This window comes from Podarcis pityusensis (assembly GCF_964106645.2).
Source record: "Podarcis pityusensis genome assembly, chromosome: 12".
Classification (NCBI taxonomy): Eukaryota; Metazoa; Chordata; class Lepidosauria; order Squamata; family Lacertidae; genus Podarcis; species Podarcis pityusensis.
Genome location: NC_138037.1, coordinates 22,158,876 through 22,178,057, shown reverse-complemented (window position 1 = coordinate 22,178,057; position 19,182 = coordinate 22,158,876). Strand labels below are relative to the sequence as shown.

The window sequence follows — 19,182 nt, the reverse complement described above, 5'->3', positions numbered from 1 at the left end:
TTATTCTTCAGGATTCTTTAAGTGAAGGATAAAAAGAATCAGGAGTGTTTTGTGGAAATTCAAAAGCTAACAACATTTATTATGGCATAAGGCAAGCTGTCCTGAATAACATTTCAAGCATCTGGTGAAGTAGACTCTGAAAACATATACCAAGGGTAGGAAACCTGTGGCCCTCCAGACGTTGTTGGACTGAAACCCTAGTCCACCCTAGCAAGCATGGCCAGTGATCAGAGATGATGGGAGTTGTAGTCCAACAGCATTTGGAGGGTCACAGGGTCACCAACACTGACTTATACCGTAATAAATTTGCTGGTTTTTTAAGGTGCCACAAAACTCTCCCTTTGGAGAGTTAAAGTGTTATGCAACGAAACTTATCTTGCTCCTGCACCTTGTCTTTGATATCATGGAGCTTCTCTTCGTATATTAGGTATTTTAGCTGCATTAAGTGAATACCTAAAATGTGGAATATGAATGTGACATAGGCATGGTTCGCATATAATGGTAAGCCAAAGTATGACTTCCTAGGACCACACAAATATTCCGGCTCCCCGATAGGAGCTCACACTCGCTTTGTTCTCCTTGTTCTTTTAGCTCATTATGGCACAACAGCAAAGCCAAGGTTTGGCTTAGCATGTCGTCCCAAATTGGGCTTAATATTTAAGCTCTCTCCTCCTTAGCTATAATCCGTAGCCAAGAACAAACCTCCCTGCCTTCTCCCCAGGAGCCAGCAGGTTCACACATTCATGCCAAGCCACAATTTGGAGTAGTGCTGCGTGTGAATGTGGCCAGGAACATGGTGTGTCTTCCATACGGGCATAATTTGTCTCAGGATTGGTTAAAGCACTCTGCTCGAGTGTACAAATAGTAGCAAAGAACAAAAAAATGGTTTGCTGCTACGTATTGTGTGTGGTGACCCTCCATAATTCTTCTACCTTCAGCAGGAAAGGATGATTCCAAAGCTTTACTATTTGGCAACTCAAGTCAGCTACCTACAATTGCAACACTTTTTCTTGTTCCTGCTTTAGCTCATCCTTTTCCAGCTGTACTTCGCCATTGTTCAATCTGGACTCCTGCCAGGTGCCTTCTGCTTCTCTGCTTTCGTAGAACTATAGCAGTTTGCCCCCACACGCATTCCCGCTAGCTTTGAATAAGAGTTTACCAGCCCATCATGCCCAGGAGTATTCTCAGCAGAGCTCCCTAACCCTGAAATTCTTCCTCTTGTTTGGAATGAAAATTGAGATTATTACAAGTTTAGGTGCCAATATTGTGCCTGTGTGGTCTGAATTAATCAGCCTAGGTGCTCAAAGCCTGCAGTTCCTGTTGGCGGGTGTTCAGAAGTTGATTACTTTAACCTCTTAACTCCTGATGAAACTGTGGTTGATTGATGAAATGGACTTTTTATTCTTAGTAAACATGGAGCAGCAGCTGATCATGGGGTGGGGCATCATCACACACAACATACCAGGGAGAACAGGGAGCATTTGATGGTGTGTGTCCTGTCCCCCATCCATACTCCAGAGTTCTCAAGCAGCAATGTGAGAAAGTGTTTCACATCCCAGAAAGGAAGTGTGCATGTGCTAAAATGTACAAACAAATAAAATATTTTTGGGACATTCTCTGATGGTACTCATCATTGCTGAGCCGCTTCTGAGCTGAGCTGAGAACTTTCCCATCACTGTCACTTCAGAACAAGTGGAAGTCAAAGACCCCTTTCAAACTTGAAAAGTAGAGGAGGACAGCAGTACTACTGTGCCAAGTTGCTCAGATATTATTCAGTTAATATTTTTTTCGCTGCAATTCTGGGTTGCCCCAGACCCCCTTCCCCTCACTGCAGTTCCATGTACATTTACCTGGGAGTCAGCTTCATTGGACAGGCAACTTAGCTCCTCAGTGGAGATGCATAGAATCACTCTGTCGCCAAAACTCTTCCTTTCTCTGGTTTATGATCCGGCAAGCTTGCCAAGATTGTAGCAGGAGTGCACTCATTTATCTATTTTTGTCTATTTTAGTTTCTAATTCTATCTCAGCCTAGCTAATTTTCTCCAAGCTTATTGCTTCACATGCTTTTTAGCGTCTTCTTTTATAGATTTCACAAAGGCTGCAATTATGAATCTTAATTTAATTCTGCTTGGGATTTGCCAGATGCTTTTCCTGCACGAGGCTCCCATTCCTTAAGAACGCACAAACAAGGAGAGGTTCCAAGAGATACTCTTCCTTCTGGCGTTGGTTTTGAAGTGGTGGGTGGAAGCACCTGTAAAAGGTCTTTGTGGGGCACAGCTGTGCAAAATGTACCCACGCAACTTAGAAATGGGCATCCCGTGTTTTCTACTGCTTAACGGTTTGAACCGGTGATAATATTCCACAGACGGGCTTTTGTAAGAGTTACATAATATGTTTGACTTTGAAAGTGTCCATCATAAAAGAGCCTTCTCCAACCCATGCCCCTCCAGATGTGTTTGGACTCCAACTCCCATCACCGAGTCATTGGTTGGGTAAGGCTTTCTTAAAATACCGTGGTACCTCAGGTTAAGTACTTAATTTGTTCCGGAGGTCCATTCTTAACCTGAAACTGTTCTTAACCTGAAGCACCACTTTAGCTAATGGGGCCTCCCACTGCTGCCGCGCCTCCAGAGCACGATTTCTGTTCTCATCCTGAAGCAAAGTTCTTAACCCGAGGTACTATTTCTGGGTTAGCGGAGTCTGTAACCTGAAGCGTATGTAACCTGAAGCATATGTAACCTGAAGCATATGTAACCTGAGGTACCACTGTATAATGGAACATGATTCTGGGGAATGTTAATATTTATAGAAGTGCTGTACAACAACCAAGAACTCTCTCCTCATAGCAGTGGAGGAAGCTGCTTAGGTGTCTGGGGCAGCGCACCCAGGGGTGGGGCGAGGGCGGGTGAGCCTCCCATAGGGCCACTGCGGGGCCTCCAGAGTCTGCCTCCCTCTTTGCACTCAGCTGGGGGGCAGGCAGTGGGCAGTGGGCAGACCGTTTGGGCAGCACAAGCCAGTGTGCACACAAGCCACCGCGTCTCTCCCAGGAGAGACATGTGGCTCAGGCGTGCTGCACACCCCGGGGCGAGTGCCGCCCAGCATTTTGTCACCCCCCTCAATGGTGACATCTGGTGCAGTCCTCACCCCGTTTCCTCCGCCCCGTCTCCTGAGCAGCTTTGCAATACTTTCTGCTCAACAGGTGCCAATGTACCTTTGAGTAGGCCTGTACAAGTGGTTTGATGCAGGGATACCAAAGAAGGATGTCTAAAATGCCAGAATGGCCAGTTCCTAGTGCTTTGCTAAAGAAAGGGGCAAACGTACAACACAGCCTGTGAAAAACCCCACTTCTGTTACAGACGCAGGTCAGTCACTGCAGCAATGAGAGGTCGTCTTCGCCAGGAAAGCATTCATTCATTATGTATACAAAAGACAGCATATGTCAGTTTGGCAAGAACCTCCTGTCAGTCCACCTGCCGATGAAGGCACAGGGGGGCAGGCATCGAAGTCTCACGGCTAACTCCCCTGCCTAGGCCAAGAACCAAGTTTCCCAAGCCTACAGATAAGCACAACATTAAAGCAAGCCAATTAGCCTACATCAAAGCAAGTGTGAATAAACTTACTGAGCTCATCCTTGCAGCAACCACCAATTAGTCTTGAGGTTACCTTAAGTACCAAGATGGCGTTTGCAGGCCTTCCAGGACAGTCTCATTTTTGGTTCAACATACCAGTCAACCCAGTTCTTGTCCATTTCCTTGGCATTTGTGGCAAAACTTCCATTTCCCAGCAAATCTACACATTTCATCCTGCAAGTTTGATTTACTCAGCTGTAGTAGAGTCGCCAACCTTTTTATCGGCACCTGTTTCTGTGTCTCTCTTACTGCAGTGTGACCTGATTAGTGGACAGTAATGCTTATTAGTTGTCTCCATGCAATGGGCATTTTCACCAGTAGATTTTCTGTATAGCAAGCTGCTGTTAAATGCATAGGGGAAGGACAGAGCGTTTCTTAACTGGTCATGTGGCAAGCAACCCTCAAAGTAAGGTGGGATTTGCACAAATCAATAAGCCAAAGTTGTTGACTTAATAAGCCATATTAGCCTCATTTTCATGTCATAGTAAACCATTTTATGGATTACTGGGAGTGCACGCAGTGCAGCAGCAAAGCCAAGATTTAGCTTAGTGTGCCATTCCAGCTGGGAACTACAGTTAAGGCCAGTCCTCCTTAACCATGACCTGTAACCATAAGACAAACCATGAGATCACGGTGAAAGAAGAAGTGATCTCAACCACGATCCTGGTTTCTGACAACACGCTAAATTTAGCTGCTCTGCTGCACTGTGCTAAAAGGCCAGGAAAGAGCAAAGCGAGTGTGAGCTTATCTCTGGGCATCAACCCATTTGTGAGGATCCAGTAAGCTGTAGCTCCTGCTTTGTGCTTCCCCTGGCAAGAACAGATACTGTGAATAAACCAAGAAAGGGATAGGTTTTCTTTATATCTAAACAATGGCTCATGCTTTATTTTACCCAGCAAACCACAATTGCTAGCTAGCCTTAAACCATGTTTTGCTGTTGGCTTGCTGAACATGGTTTGTTAGGGTGAAACAAGCAATGATCCTGAGTTCAGTTGTAATGCTAATTTATCCCCTTCCTAGTTTGTCTGGCTTCTTCTGCCGGAAAGGAGCAAAGTGGGAGCAATTCAGAATGCTGGTTATGACTTAAAGCCACCAGTGATATGGGTCTCCAGGTGTTGTTGGACTCCAATTCCCATGAACCCCAGCTAGCACAGCCAGTGGGTAGGGATGATGAGAGCTGTAGTCTAGCGACATTTTGAGGGTCAATGTTTTCTCAGCCCTGCCTTAAGAACTGTCTGAACCCATTTCAGAGACCCTGTTAAAATGTCTACCTTTAAAAACCATTAGATCAGTGGACCTTTTCAGTGGTGGCCCCACAATTATGCAATCCAATTCCAAGTAAAGCAGGTGAGGCTTTTTCCTTTGCCAGCTTTAAATGGGCCTTTAAAGACCCATATTTTCATCGTCACCTTTGTGGGGCTAATCCAGGTTGCTAGATACTGTTCTTTAGAGTTAGATGGGTTATTTTGCTGGCATGCTATCTTGTATGTTCCTGGGAAGGACTTAGCAACAGTAGTAGTAGTAGTAGTAGTAGTAGTAGTAATAATAATAATAATAATAATAATAATAAATAAATAAATAAATAAATAAATAATTATATTACTGGTTTTACTGTTGGATTTTAAAGGCTTGTATTCATGCATGATTGTAAACAGCTTTGAGAGATGATTTTGCCTTTTTTCTTTAAAAAAAAAAAAAAAAAGGTCCAAAAGCCTTTTAATCAAATAATTAAATAAACGTGGCTGAGAAACCTGAGCTACTTATTTGCATACAGATATTGTCCGGAAAGAGCTTTGACTCAGAACTCAGGATTTCTGTAGGCTAGAATTACTGTCCTCCCAGGGCTTGTAATCACTATCAGTAACGCTGCCTGGTGGAAGAGCAGCTTCATGGCACTGGATGGAAAAGAACTAGGTTAGAATCTCACCCTCAGGCAAACCCATCACCTGTTGGGGGCCTCACGAGGAGAGAGAGAGAGAAAGAGAAGCTCAGGGGGCTATTTCGGCAACAGCCGCTGAAGCCGACAGCCGCTTTTGAAAGTACTGCCCACTAGTCTGCTGAAAACTTTCTGACTGTTTCACGCAGTCTCTCCCTGCCCTCCTGGAATGTAGTTCGCTTTTGAAAGGAACTTTGTACTGTCAAGGAGGAGGATAGATTTTCCTTTACTGGGGGTGGGGGGAGGCTGCTGGGGTTTTCCCCCCCTCTTGGTAGTTTTCTAAGCTGCATGTTTTTTGGCTTTTGAATCAAAAGCTTGTGCAGTTTTGAAAGTAGGCAGGGACAATGGAGGAAGCTGAGAGCCAGAAACCTGAGCCGCTCCTGGCTTGTCCGAGAGACAGCAGACAGATGAAGGGTGAGTAACAGAATCATGCGTAGATGGAGTTGCAGTCAGCCTGTCCCTCATTGCTGCTTTTTATATCTTCATGACAGATTATATGGAGCAGATACTTTATATATTATGCTGCGGCTGACTGTTTTTTGTCTGTTTCTTACATCTGACTTTCTCTTGGGAAATACTTTTCTTGCAGAAGGAAAGCGAAGAGCATAAGGGTTCAGAGGTTGGGTTTTTTTCTTTTTGGTTTTGGTTTTGATGCAAACATTTTACGAAACACAAAGCAATCTATGAAAAGGGAGGGTGTTATCCCCCACAGTCAAGGGAGGCCACCCTTCTAGTATTATGTTCTCCAACAATGCATGAAGAGTAAGCTTCCTCCTCATTTAGTTCAAGTGAGGATTTCATTTTTGAGCTCAAGTTTTGAAACTCAGCAAACCGCTCAGAGTTTAGTGCTGTTCCATGGGAAACACATGAGTGTGTCTTGGAATGCAGCCAGAAATTATGGACACAGCTTTCATGTCAGGGCAGATTTGGTGCCCTGCATACCAGTTTCACTCTGTTTTGTCTTGGATATGGTGCAAACCACATGCTTTATAAGAACAAACATTTTGGATTGGGCAGCAAGATATTCCTAATTTGAATCTGAAGTATTTGTAGAAAGTGTGTATGTGTGTTTGTGACTTGTTATTATCAGAGCTAATCCCTGATGACTTGACAGGGAAGACAGACCAGAAATGGTTTGTTTATTCATTCATTTATATTACAGCTTTTGTGTACCACTTTCTGTCACTGGTAGCCTAAAAGTGATGGAGCATCAATACAAATAATAAAATGCAATTAGTAAGGGAAATTTGGGCTAGGCTCCTGAAGGAGTAGCAAAACTGAGCAAACTCTGGCACGTTGGTCTTCCGCAGTGGTGGGCCAGGGGGCTAACTCCCAGGTCACAGCCAGATCTGTGGTGGGTTGCAACAGCCACTCTGCCACCATGGAAATATATGGCTAAAACAAATAAGAAATGGTCCCCCAAAATTCATGTTTGGGTTAAAGGTGCGTCCTGGGTCCAAAAAAAGGGGGGGGGGTTTGGAGGCTGCTCTAATAGTTGACCAGAGCTGTGGTCAAGACTAACCCAGGGGCCTTTACAATGGGTGAATTGGACTATGCTCTGGCTGTGTGATGTGATATATAAATATAATAAATTAATTTCTTCTGGCCTATTGGTGTAAAGAGCTCTCCTTGTTGTGACTGGCTTCCTCGCAATTTCCTGCTTTGGGCAAAGCTGGGTGACAGTGACACACACTGGTGATTGCCAATTCTGCAGACCCACTATGAGTGCGAAATATGCCCCTTATTTACCTGGCCCTTCTCCCTCGTGTTTCCAGTAGAGATAGTAAGTCAGATCATTTATAATGCATCAAGTCAGCCTAACATATTTGATTTGGACTACCATATTTTGCACTCTATAGGACGCACTTTTCCCCCTCCAAAAATGAAGGGGAAATGTGTGTGTGTCCTATGGAGCGAATGCAGGCTTTCGCTGAAGCCTGGAGAGCGAGAGGGGTCGGTGCCTTCAGGCAGCTATCCGCAAGCCTTCTGAGCGCAGCAGGAGTTCCCGCTGGGCTCCGAAGGCTTGCGGATAGCAGCCTGAAGCCCGGGGAGTGCAGCGCCAATTCCCGCTGCACTCCCTGGGTTTCAGGCAGCTATCTGCAAGCCTTCCTGCCAAAGCCGTGCGCAGCCTCTCCTGGCTGGAGAGGTTGCGCGTGGCTAAAGAGGAAGCCAAGACAGCCAGCGGGATGGATCCCGTTCGCTGTCTTGGCTTCTTTGCTCTTTGGGGCTGGGGCGGGGGAATAAATTCCCCCCCTTTATTTCCCCCCCCTAAAAACTAGGTGTTCCCTAGGGTCCGGTGCGCCCTTTGGAGCGAAAAATACGGTATATGCCAGCAATTGGGAACCTCTGGTCTGTGGGCTTCATTGGGTGCCGTTTGGGCCAGGAGGCTGTTTTGAGCAAGCCACACCCAGCTGCCCCACACCTTTGCATTATACATGACATCAAGCGTGGGGCAGGTGAAGGCGTGGCTCCGTACCAAAAACAGGTTGCCGGCACTTGCAAAAAGGCACAACGCTTTGGAAGTGCTGCTGGTCGTCGTTGCCTGCATCGTTTGGTTCCTTTTGCCACAGTGCTTTGATTTCATCCAAATGCTCAATGCTGGGTTACCCAGTAGACAGGCTAAGTACATGCTTAGGGCAGGGACACAAATAAAAGATAGAATATTTCTCAATTCCATTCTAGTTGAGCTCAGACAGGTCCCCTCCCTACAGAATTTCCTGTGCCTACTGAATATTTTGTTACCCCAGCAGGCATTTTAATAGAAGTTCTATTACTTTTTGAATTGTAAACTGCTTAGAGACTATTGTAAAGCAGTATATAAATTGTTTAAATAAAGATATTATGGTAGGTGGGCAGGGCAGTCCCACAGGGCCAAAACCAGTTCTCTCCTTCTGTTCTATTCAGACTTATTTACAGTATCTTTAGCTGACTCTTCACTGAATATCTTCAGTAACAAAGCGAGGAGTTTCATGTATATAATGCAACAATTTCCAGAGCTCAAACCGTGGAATATTTAGGCACATATTGTGGGAAGTCCTCGCATTCTCACTGCCATTCTTAGCCAAGTAGATTCAGCTTGATTGATTGCTTACTGTTGTTTTTTACATTTTCTGAGAGAACAACTGTTATTTTTATGTGTGGGATGGAAAGAGTTTCCAACTGCTCAAAGCAAAATAAAGAGATCACATTGTAAGCTTCGTAAAGGCAGTTTCACAACTTCTCCTCCGTTTCATGGATGTGTAGTAAACAAACATATGCTTAAATCCAAACATTCCTGAGCCTGGGAACGAACGAAACTTGGTGCAGTGGAATGTCAAATAGGCTGCAGCGTAATAACAGGGAGCATCTATAGTCTTGGAAGCTGTACTGTATATGAAATTCCTACTCGATGGCGCCAAGTGCCTTCCATCAACTTCAGCTGGTGGTCCAGCTGCGCCCCTGTCTGGAAAGGGATAGCCCAACTTCTGCCACCTCTGAGAACCTCTAGGTTAGCTTGCTGCAATGTGTTATATGTGGAGCTGCCTCTGAAGATGGTTCAGAAGCTTTTCAGCTGGCACAGAATTTGATGGCAAGGTTGCTCAGCAGGGCATGAGGGTTTGAGCATATAACACTGACCCTGGCCTGACTAAACATCAGGAATAACGTTCTGACTGTTTGACAGCGCAACAGACTCCCATGAGAGGTAGTGGACTCTCTTTCCTAGGAGGTCTTTAAGCAGAGGTTGGGTGGCCATCTGTCATGCATGCAGGGCTTTTTTTTTACAGCGGGATACTCAGTTCCACCTGAGTGGGACGCGGGTGGCGCTGTGGGTTAAACCACAGAGCCTAGGACTTGCCGATCAGAAGGTCGGCGGTTCGAATCCCCGCGACGGGGTGAGCTCCTGTTGCTCAGTCCCTGCTCCTGCCAACCTAGCAGTTCAAAAGCACGTCAAACTGCAAGTAGATAAATAGGTACCGCTCCGGCGGGAAGGTAAATGGCGTTTCCGTGTGCTGCTCTGGTTCACCAGAAGCAACTTAGTCATGCTGGCCACATGATCCGGAAGCTGTATGCCGGCTAACCCTGGCCAATAAAGCAAGATGAGCGCCGCAACCCCAGAGTCAGCCACAACCGGACCTAATGGTCAGGGGTTCCTTTACCTTTACTCAGTTCCAGCACCTCTCAGGTGGGCGCCGTTGCTATTCTAAGAGAACAAGGGAGGTGTCCATGGTGCGTTCCGGCACCTCTTTTTCTAGAAAAATAGCACTGCATGCATGTTATGTAGCAACCTTGGATCCTAGAAAAATAGGCAAGTAGGATCCTAGAATGCAACAACTGATTGGCCTGTAGGAAAAGACCAATCAGGCTCCAGGAGGGAAGCAGAATCAGCCAATCAGACAGGACTCATTGTGTAAATAATGTACAGTGGACGCTCGGGTTGTGAACGTGATCTGTGCGGGATGCATGTTTGCAACCCACAGCGTTCACAACCTGCACCTAAGCACGCGCGGGTTGTGATTCAGTGCTTCTGCGCATGCATGACCGCTGAAACCCAGAAGTAACGCATTCTGGTACTTCCAGGTTTCGGCGGTCCGTAACCCGAAAAAACGCGACCTGAAGCGTCTGTAACCCGAGGTATGACTGTATATAAAAGCCTGAGGTTTGGGGAGCAATTCAATCACTGTTTTAACAAGCTGCAATAAAGAGCATGAAATCACTACAGGACTCCGAGTATATTTCAATGCATATGATATTGGGTGTGGGGCTGGTGGACATGGTTTGTGGGAACAGGCCACACTGGGGCCCACCAGTGAATTAATGTCACCAGGCATTGATTCAACACAGCTTCACCTGAGTCAGATGATTAAGGAGATGCCTAACCAGGCCAAGGAAAGGAAAATCCAAAGGGATTTCTCCCCTGTATTAACTGTGCAGAGGAAAGGTCAAGTCTGAAGCAGCCTTTGTAGATTTTGATTAGGTGTTTCTGAGTTGCTGCGCAGACAAAAGCCGCAGAATTAGCTGTCAGTGTGAGCATTCAATGTGACACTTTAGATCAGGAGTGGAGAATTGGATACAGCTAGTCAGCTGGATCCTTCCTTTCCCCATCTTGCGTGGGCCAACGTTGAGGGGCGGACAGGGCACACACCATTGTGACATCAGACGGCAGCTTAAAAAGGGGCTCACTTTTTAAGTCCATTTCAGGCACTTTCGGCTCAAACCGCTTGCAAACGGATTTCAAAGTGGTAACAGCCATGCTTTTACCTGACGTCAGGGATGGGGCAAGTGGATGTGGTTTGGAGGAAATGACTTCAAGGGCCAAATTAGAGGGTGCTGCTTAATTAGGCCCACAATCTGGAGGTTCTCAACCCCTGCTGTAGTTACATGGGACCCCCAGGAAGTTTCCATAATGAACTTATTGGCATAACATGCCGTTGGCTTAAAATGAGGAAAGGTGAACTAGATACTTGAATAACTGCAGTGCCAGCGAGCCAACAAGCCTTTTGATTTGTCACCGTAAGCTCAGCAGACAAAGAAGAAAAAAATCCCCACATTTAAGATGCACCACATTAAAGCATGAACTTTAAGCTTTTTTTCTTTGGTGATCTAGCATGGAGCTTGGCAGTCTCCAGGAGCACTGCAGCCTGGGACTCTTATCTTAGCAGCATACTATGGTAGAATTCTCCCCCTCCCTTGACTTTTCAGACAGGATTGTCCTCAAATTATTGAGATTGGATGTTTTTGTAATTATGTTACACATGGAAAATATTTCATCCTCCAACAGCCCCTCAGCATGTGTGGCAGCGGCTGTACTCTAACCCCCCCTAACTATATAACAATTTAATATAAAGTGCTCAGGAATGCTGACTGGCTTTTAAAGTGTTTAGCAGATCCAAATCTCTCTGCCCCTTGAATCTCGTCTTTGAGCCGATTGAGAAATAAAACACCTAGGGTTGAATTCATAGGTACCCCTCTATTCCCAGAAGCACTTTTGAGCCAGTGGACTCCTTTGCTAGCAAGAAAAGGAGGGGAGCCCTCCATAGCCCTCCCTCTGAGGCCCCTAAAACTCTGCTCCAGTGGATTGGGGAATTCTCCAGAGCAGTGTGGAAGGTTGATGGAGGCCTGCAGGACAAAGGGGGAGCTGGCATCTTAGTTATTGTCATGGGTCTATTTCTTTATTATATTTCTGTTGAGTCCTTCCTCCCAAAGGAGACCCAGGGAGCAAACAACAAAGCAGCAAAACAATGCAAATAAATAAATAAATAAATAAGAAAGAAAGAAAGAAAGAAAGAATGTATGAAAAGGCACATATCATCACAGCTAATGATTTCCTGAGGTCCAGCGCCGAGGGCCTTCTGGCGGTTCCCTCACTGCGAGAAGCCAAGTTACAGGGAACCAGGCAGAGGGCCTTCTCGGTAGTGGCACCCACCCTGTGGAACGCCCTTCCACCAGATGTCAGAGAGAAAAATAATTACCAAACTTTTAGAAGACAATTGAAGGCAGCCCTGTTTAGGGAAGCTTTTAATGTTTAATAGGTTATTGTATTTTAGTGTTTTGTTGGAAGCCACCCAGAGTGGCTGGGGAAACCACATGGGCGGGGTATAAATTATTATTATTATTTGTTGATTGATGTAAATATTGGCTGGAGAAGTCAAGGAGTATGCTAACACTGCCAAATATGGCAAAAGCAAAGGAAAAATATTTCACGGGGGGACATTATGGAAGTGGTGTTCATAAAGAGAAAACAGCTTCTATAATAGTAGGATGCGCAGATGAATCATTTGAAAGAAGTGCTGATGTCACCGGTAAGAGCCTGGGAGATAAATCAGACAGTCTATGTTGCTAATCTCTCCTCTGCCTTGAACTCATTAGGTAGCCTTTAGGCAAGACAGACACACTCTCAGCTTCAGCCCCTGTACCTACAATATAGGGGATGATAGTACCAACTTATCTTAATGGGTTGTAAAGATTGCGTAGCATATTGAAAGTACTATGCAAATGGTGGTGGTGGTGGATGTAGCTTTTAAGCTTCACATGGGAGTGAGACTTGCTTCCAAATATGTGAAGAATCAGGCTGCATGATTCCCATCCTAAGCATACTTATAAGAACATAAGACGAGCCCTTCTGGATCAGACTAAAGGCTCAGCTGGCCCAGCACCCTGCTTTCACATTAGCCAACCAGCAGTGTCCAACTCTGTAACTCAGCCATGAAGCTTGCTGGGTTACCTTGAACCGGTCGCCGTCTCTCAGCCTAACTTCCCTTGCAGGGTTGTTTTGAAGATGACATAGGGAGCTGGGAGAACCATGTACATCACCTTGAGCTCCGGGGGGAAAGGTGGGATATAAATTCAAATGAATAAATGCCAAAGAGAAGCCCATGAACAGGACTTATGTGAAAGAATGTCCCATTGAAGCCAATGGCACTTAATTTTGGGGTTGGGGAACCCATGGGTAGGATAGTGCAGCAAAACAACAGTTGGATGCTCAATTAGTTTGCTTAAATCTAATTGAGCTCATTTGGATTTGCATTTTAACACCAATGCCTGCAGTCCCATGCACATTTATTCCCCATTGAAGTCTTGAATCAGCTTGCACAAGATCAGACTGCAAAAAATAATTATTAATTTTTGGGAGAGCCATGACTGTCTGTTAATAGCAGTTAAGGTTTCAGATAGACTTGGAAAGCATTTTTAGTGGTTATGTTTCTCATTTTGCTCTCCACTAGCCTATTTCCCTTCTCCTGCCCTATTAGGTATTAGATAACATACCTTCAACCTGCATTTTTCTTTTGGGCCCTGAGGGGGGTTTGTATTATTCGGTTACCTGCAGATAAGTTAGCTGTAAGATCCATGCTATGCCTGTGTTCGTCCCACAAAGCAACCAGTAATAGGCAGGCCTCAAAAGTAGATTTTAAAGTTGTAAGAGTTATCTGACTCCCCCCCCCCCAGCATCCAGTTATTCTCCCCCCCCCCCCATTGCATAGACTTGCTTTTATTTCATTTCTCAAAAGAATGGTTTATTGAAAAAGTGACACTATATTTTCCAGTCTGCTGTCTCGGAGAGGCATAAAATCCAAGCGAGATCCATGAAATTTAAAACCATGGCTATGGTCTGAAAACTGGAGGGGGGGGGCAGGGAGCAAAGAAAAGAGAAGTGCTTTTTTTCTTCTTATTTCACAGAAGTTTCGGAACATTTTGAAAACACACTGGAAAAAGATTAAGTATTCTAACTCTACTGTATGAAAATAATTTTATCATTTGCGATCACCAAAGGAAGCCTCATTACAGTCCCATTAAAAAGTACTGGAGTGTTACGATGATTTCTTTAACGTCTTAAAAGATTTTAAAGCTTAAGGAAGAAAGAGAGCTACCATTCATCCCCCCTTGCTATTTCAGTACGGAGAACTGCATAGCAAGGACATGGTTTGCTTATTGATCCGTTTTCCATCCAGCATTTCACGTTGTTTTGTATAGCTTATGCAAACTACTATTTTAGTGGTTGTCTTAGTTAAGCCTAATAGCATCTCTTCTCATTAAACAGAGCAGAACCATATCCTTCTATGCTGTTTTTTTAAAAAAAAACATGTACATCCACACCGAAAAATAAACTTTCTTCTTCTTCTTCTGTAGGCATGACTGCTGAGATTCTGTTTTGATCATATCTCACCTTTTTGATTTGCAGACCAGAAAAGCAATTTGCATGCAACCTCGTTAGACGATGCAGAATACCTGTGGCCTAAGGAACTTGTTGCTTCTGGAAACAGCCAGGCTTCTGCAAAGGCAGGCCGCAACATTCCTCGGAGACACACCGTAGGCGGCCCGCGAAGTTCCAGAGAAATTCTGGGAATGCAGGCATCAGACATGGACAAGAAGAGAGAAGCTTTTCTAGAGCACCTGAAGCAGAAATATCCCCACCATGCCACTGCGATCATGGGCCACCAAGAAAGACTGAGAGATCAGGTATGGAATACAAAGCAAATGTATACATTTGTGGCTTTGGTTCTGATGCTAAAACTCTTGTGGATATTCTATTCACGCATGGAATTCTTGTGCAAGTGGGCTTTGCTGCTGAATGGGAACGAATTCATGGGAGCTCCTGCTGATACTGAAGCCAGTGGGGGAGCCCTTATGCTTGCAAGGAATCAATATGAAGCTTGCGTACATGTAAAAAGCTGCCAGATCAGACTGATAACATACAGGAATTGCTGGGTCTTAGAAAAATCATACAGCGCAGTTCCATTTCAGAGGGAAAGCAGGAGAGAGTTTGTCTGCAGGAAGTTTTTTGTATGAGGGACCATGCACGTAGAAAACTTAACCTGTCAGGGAAAAGTATTCTAATCTAGCCTTTTCCCTGACATGTTTAAATGGTTTGTTTCTTTGCTTTTTTGTAATGTTTAGGGCAGGCATAGGCAAACTTGGCCCTGCAGATGTTTTGGGACTACAATTCCCACCAACCCTGACCACTGGTCCTGCTAGCTAGGGATCATGGGAGTTGTAGCCCAAAAATGTCTGGAGGGCCAAGTTTGCCTATGCCTGGTTTAGGGTTTATAAATACTAAGCACCCAGATATTCAGTCCTGCCACTTCTGCAGTCTGAAATGGTGTAGTCTAGCAAGAGTTGCTCCACTGCCAACACATGACCCACCTGATTGTGTGTTTACTATTGGCTGAAATTCTTTAGGACAAAATTACAGACCATCTGACTTTCTTGAGTCAGGGTTAGCCAGTGTGGTGCTCTCTGGATGTTGTTGAAAGTGACCTTACAAACCATGAAGGGGTGTGTGATACTTGAACTGACAAATCATCATTCTAAGGCTGTTGCTCCACCTCTGCTTCTCAAGGAAGGAGTGATGAACAGAAAGGTATTTCTAAGCCATGGGTAGCTAACATGGAGTTCCCCAGATAATTAACTACAACTCCCATCATCCCAGACCATTTGCCATGCAGTTGCAGCCCATAACACCTGAAGGGCATCATATTGGCTTCCCCTTCTCTAAAACATGATGTGCCTCACGATTTGTAAGCTCAGCACAGGGTTTGGGTTCCAAATTATAGGGTCATATTCAACTAACTTTTGCTTAGAGTAGACCCACTGAAATTAATTACTTTGCTTCATTCATTTCAGTGGGTCTGCTCTGAGTAAAACCGGTTGGATGTAATCCATGAGTTGGTTGTGAGCTTTGAATCTGAGCCTTTGTCAACCTGCTGTGACAGAAGTATTTTAACAGGTTCTGAGGCACCAGTTTTGCTCGACTAAACACAATTGCTTTTCAGCAGTTATAGGACATAGCATGAAAGCACAACCTGCTTCTTTGTCAGAGCTAAGCCATAGGCAGCTGTCGAGAGGGATGCAGGAGCCAGGGACAAGCTGGGAGCTGGAGCTAAGGGCTGGAACCAAAGTTGGGCTTAATATTCGACTCTGGGTTTTCAAGACAAATTTGTACCTTGCCGAAATGGGCATATGGGGGAATATTCAGTGACTTTTCAGAAAGGGCAAAATTCTTGGAACTTTTTCAGGGGTGCTGCCTTAATGAGGCATGCCAGAGGTAGGAAAGGGCAGAAGGAGACTTACCCCTGTTCCAAATTCCTTTCTTCTTGATCATATTACCTAGTAAAAGTTACATTGACAGAAAGGGTGGTGCAAGTCGAATTATGTTTTAAAAGCTTGGTTTCTCTCTGCCAGGCTTGGGTTAGCTTAGCTGAAAGGAGTTTAGAATAGGGGTAAGTTACACCAGTATAGATTATACTTGGCTTCCTATAGTTTGGATTGTTCTGTTAGGTTGCCCCCCATAAATTGATCGACGAAAGCTTAAGATGACTGGTGTGATAATTAAAACTAGCAGCCCTACTGTTGATTTGTGTGGGTTTTTACTGGCTGTGGCTAAACAGCCCATGGTGGTGACTGGAATGTGGAAATGTCCGGTTTGCAATTAAATTTAGTACTGAGATCCTTGGCCAGCCCACATTATGTCATTACAAAGTCTTCAAAATGATTTTAAGATTGAGGGCGGATTCCATTTTCCTACCCCACCCTTTCAAAAGCATGCAAAGTCAAATGAAACATCCACAGCTGACTTTGACAATTCCTCTGTGTCTGGAATGTGTCACTTGTCAGTGATGTTACTGATGGAGAGGAAGTGGAAGACAAAATTTGAAAATAGCTACTATCTAATCAAAGAGCCATTTTCTGAATGACACAACTTAAATTATAGACCGAGAAGATGCAAAACCCAGATGCTCTGTTTCTGGTGAAAATGGCCATAAAGAAGCTGTTTCTGTTCACATTCACAACTAAATGCACCTAATATAGTTTACACAAAGAGACATTACGATCAACATTTAAAGCAAAGCTAAAACACAAATGGGCAGAACAGGAGCAACCTAATAAAGGGCGGATGAGAAGAAATGTTGGGGTCATAGCAAAAGCTATTTGCATTTAAGCCAGCTTCGGAGGGGTTAATATGCCAGTTTCTGTCCATGTTTCTTTTACACCGGCCAAAAACATTTATTTTCTGCCAGGCTTTTGGCTTTTATCTGTGGGTGGGAAGTTTTAGTCCTGCCTTTGAAAAAATATGAATTGAGTTTTAGATTTTTCTCTGCCGTGTTTTCATGCTTGTTTTCATGTGAATTACTTTTGCAAAAGAAGCGACTAATAAATTTTAATCACCATCAACTTCATAATAACACACTTGGTACGCTCGCATGTTCTCACGTAGGGCTTTCTTGTTCTGCATTCCCCAGATACACATACCCTGGTGCTTTAAAGTTATCTCTATTCTCTAGTGTGATGTACGCATGTACGTGTTGTGCTGCAGGAAACTCTGGTACAACACTGGTGTTTCCCGCAGCAGCTCATAAGATGTTGGAGCTGCTCTCAGAGCTCTGATTTTCTGCCAAGTGCTATAAATCTCTGAGCCCTGCTTGCACCTCCCCTCTTTCCCCCTCTGACTTTGAAATCTTGAAGCTCTTCCCTGACTGCTTCATTGATTGTGCTTGTTATCTTTGTAATGAACTATAGTATCTGAGTGGAGAATGCAGGGTGGTAGTTAAAGATAATGCACAAATTGCTTTCTTTTTTTAAAAAAAGAGATGCGAGATTAGATCTTTCCTGAGTCATGTAAATATTTTGTTCCACTGGCGAAGATACTTGCAAGCCAAGTTTGAACAGACTATTGCAGAGACAACCCTACACATTTTGCAACTTGATCTCCCTCCGAAGCCAATAAATTACAGAAGGAATGCAGTAACTGCATTTGCTGCTTGTTTAAAATGTGCCACACTTGCTAATTTATTAAGACTGCAATCCTAAGGGAGCGAAGTTTTCTCAGGAGTAAGCGAGGTTGAATTCAGCAGGACCTACTTCTGAGTAGATATGGTTAAGATTGTGCTGCTCTGTTGAATTCAGTGGGGCTTACTTCTGAGTAAAACATGCATGCGTCAAAGGAATATCTCCTGTTTATACATTTTATAAATGAATCGGGTATGATAATAGGTGCATAACCTTTAAAGCAACATCATTCTTCGGAGGGTGAGAACATGTTGCCTTTGTCTAGAATCATTCCCTCGCCAGGTTCATGATCAAAGTAGAGATGTGTTTAAAGATAGCATACACAACAAGCTGTTCATCTTAAAACTATTTCATGGAAACCTGTCATACAATTAGCGAAGTCTGCTTCTTCATCGGTCGTAAAGACCTGTGACAGACAATCCCTAGCTAATTGGTAATGGGTGTATGTGTGGTCTGCCCTTCTTCAAAGGTTAAAGTACCACAGGATTGCAGGAAAGGCTGGCTGCCCCATAAGCTTCTGCATGGGTGGAGGCTCAAAAACAAAGAGGACCTAATAAGAGAATTGGCTCCAAGTCTGTGGAGGCCTGTCTGAGACTTCTCCTTCCCTCTCTTGGTAGGCCCTGGGTGGTTTACATGGTAGTGGTGAGAGCTAGTAACAGGTAACAGCACTGCGAAAAATGTCAGGTCGTTGAGGGCTGCCATTTTAATTTCCCGCAATGCCCCAGTGATGGGAGAAAAATTAGTTCAGTTCGCATTTTATTGTGAAATGCCCCAATTCATATGTCCTGAATCAAAATGCATCTACCCTTCAAAATACCATGCACCTTTTCCCTCCTAAAAAGTAAGGGGGGAAGTGTGTGCGTCTTATGGAGCGAATGCAGGCTGCACAGCTATCCCAGAAGCCAGAACAGCGAGAGGGATCACTGTGCAGCGCTCCCTCTCGCTGTTCTAGCTTCTGGCTTAGCCCCTCAGTCCCTTCCCCCACCACTTGGAAAAGCCCCCAAGAGCCAGGCTGCCTTTAAAGAGCTGCGTGGAGCGTGTGTGCGTCTCTTGGGGGCTTTTCCCCGAGGAGGGAGAAGGGCAGCCCTTCTCCCTCCTTGGGGAAAAGCCCCCAAGAGACGCACACATGCTCCATGCGGCTTGTGAAAGGGAGCGCTGAGCAGAGCCTGGGATGCATACAGGTTCTTCTCAGCGCTCCCTTTAAATTTTTTAAATTTTTTTTTTTTGCATTCCCTCACTAAAACTAGGTGCGTCTTATGGTCAGGTGCGTCTTATGGAGCGAAAAATACGGTACTAACTTTTTCAAAAGGTGTCCAACCAAATGAAGTGTACAAAAATGTCTACATTGTGGCAATG

At 44.6% G+C, this 19,182-nt stretch overlaps 1 protein-coding gene across 11 annotated transcripts in view; it reads left to right on the top strand.

Annotated features, from left to right (window-relative positions):
* The window catches only part of KIAA1217, a 370,991-nt gene that overhangs the window by 171,722 nt on the left and 180,087 nt on the right, over positions 1–19,182 (top strand). For 9 of the 11 annotated variants that reach the window (XM_080974354.1, XM_080974365.1, XM_080974370.1 and 6 more), the window contains one exon: positions 14,222–14,499. In XM_080974354.1, coding sequence (XP_080830480.1) covers positions 14,222–14,499 — 278 coding nt within the window. Of the gene's footprint in view, positions 1–5,681; positions 5,980–14,221; positions 14,500–19,182 lie in introns of those variants that run through there. The other 2 variants (XM_080974371.1, XM_080974372.1) reach the window with 2 other exon arrangements.